At 31.4% G+C, this 1,286-nt stretch overlaps 1 protein-coding gene across 1 annotated transcript; it reads right to left on the bottom strand.

Annotated features, from left to right (window-relative positions):
- Window positions 1-99: 99 nt before the first annotated feature.
- On the bottom strand, window positions 100-1,041 carry LOC117182501 (the record flags this gene model as incomplete). The annotated part of the gene is made up of 2 exons (XM_033375599.1): window positions 100-263; window positions 861-1,041. Coding segments are annotated over 2 exons (345 nt in total), but the record flags the coding sequence as incomplete, so codon positions are not given.
- Between the last annotated feature and the right edge of the window lie 245 nt (window positions 1,042-1,286).

Genomic DNA, 1,286 nt, shown 5'->3' with positions numbered 1-1,286 from the left:
TATTTTATATTTACATTTTATATTTATTTATGTTATTTCCTTATTCGATTTACCTAATTCCTATTTGTTATCCAACTTTAATATTAATAAAATACTCACCAAGCATAAAACAAACGACGTAGAGAGTGACAATTTCTACGTGTTTAAGCACATCGAAGACGTCTTTAATAATGTTTGGTGCGGGTGCTTTGAATTCCAAATTAATAAATAGCATCAGGAATCCAGAAGCCACTTTTAGAATCGCGTACAAGTAGAATGCTGGCCTAAATTTCATTAGCTTTTAACAATTATTTGTGTTAGAAGCAAATATGATTCAGGAATAAAAAATGGAAAAATAAACAAATAAAAATGTATTCAGAATTGCACTATATTATCAGGAAGCGGATTAGAGTCACAGTGAAGTCAGCCGAGGAACGTAGCTCGGCTCTCAACGCGTCTGAGAGCCGAGCTGCGTGCGTCAGCTAACTTCACAGTGGCTCTAATCCCCTCCCTATATATTAATCTGTAATCAGGGAAAACTATGAAAGATTTAAATTTAGTAAAATATGAACAAAAAAATTTGTTTAAAAAATCTTAATCATAATATTTGGCACAATATTCAATACAACTGAATGAAGTTTTATCGAAATATAAAAAGGTATAAATAAGAGTATTTAAACATAAATAATTCAATGAATAGTTAATTAAACCTATTATAAATGAGATAAAACTGTTAGAAACTTTTTTTGGCCTACTCTAGCATAGTTTCTATTGAAATACATATTTTGACTAATTGCGATTATGTAGAAGAAAAATGGTTCAAATTATTTTGTGTAGATAAATAAATTGTTTCTTAAGTAACAAATTAATTTGAGACGTACCTAAAATCAGTGAAGGCTTTTCCATAACTGAAATAATCTATCATAAGACCGGAAAGAGGAGATGATATCATCCCACCAATGCTACCATAAACCCTTTGTAATCCATAATCAGCCTTTTGTTCTCTCAATATGGCAATTACAGCTCCTTCGAACATGGCCCATGCAGTTCCACCAATCATACCTAATGTTTAAATAAAAGCATATTTTATTACGAAATTGCAATAATATTTGATTTTTAGCACAAATAAAATTTTATCTGAGAGTTCAGCGATTTTTAAAAATTTGCATTAGTTTCAAAGATATTTGCAAAAGCAGAGAATGATTACACAGGCCGACAAAATTTGACAAAGGTCCGGAACCAGAGACCAGACCTAGTATACCCGAAGGTTTTTGCTGCGCTGAATCCGAATCCGACCGCAGAAAAAT

This window comes from Belonocnema kinseyi, unplaced genomic scaffold (assembly GCF_010883055.1).
Source record: "Belonocnema kinseyi isolate 2016_QV_RU_SX_M_011 unplaced genomic scaffold, B_treatae_v1 SchBZDm_1126;HRSCAF=1259, whole genome shotgun sequence".
NCBI lineage: Eukaryota > Metazoa > Arthropoda > Insecta > Hymenoptera > Cynipidae > Belonocnema > Belonocnema kinseyi.
The sequence above is the reverse complement of the archived record's forward strand: the minus strand, read 5'-3'. Positions and strand labels throughout refer to the sequence as shown.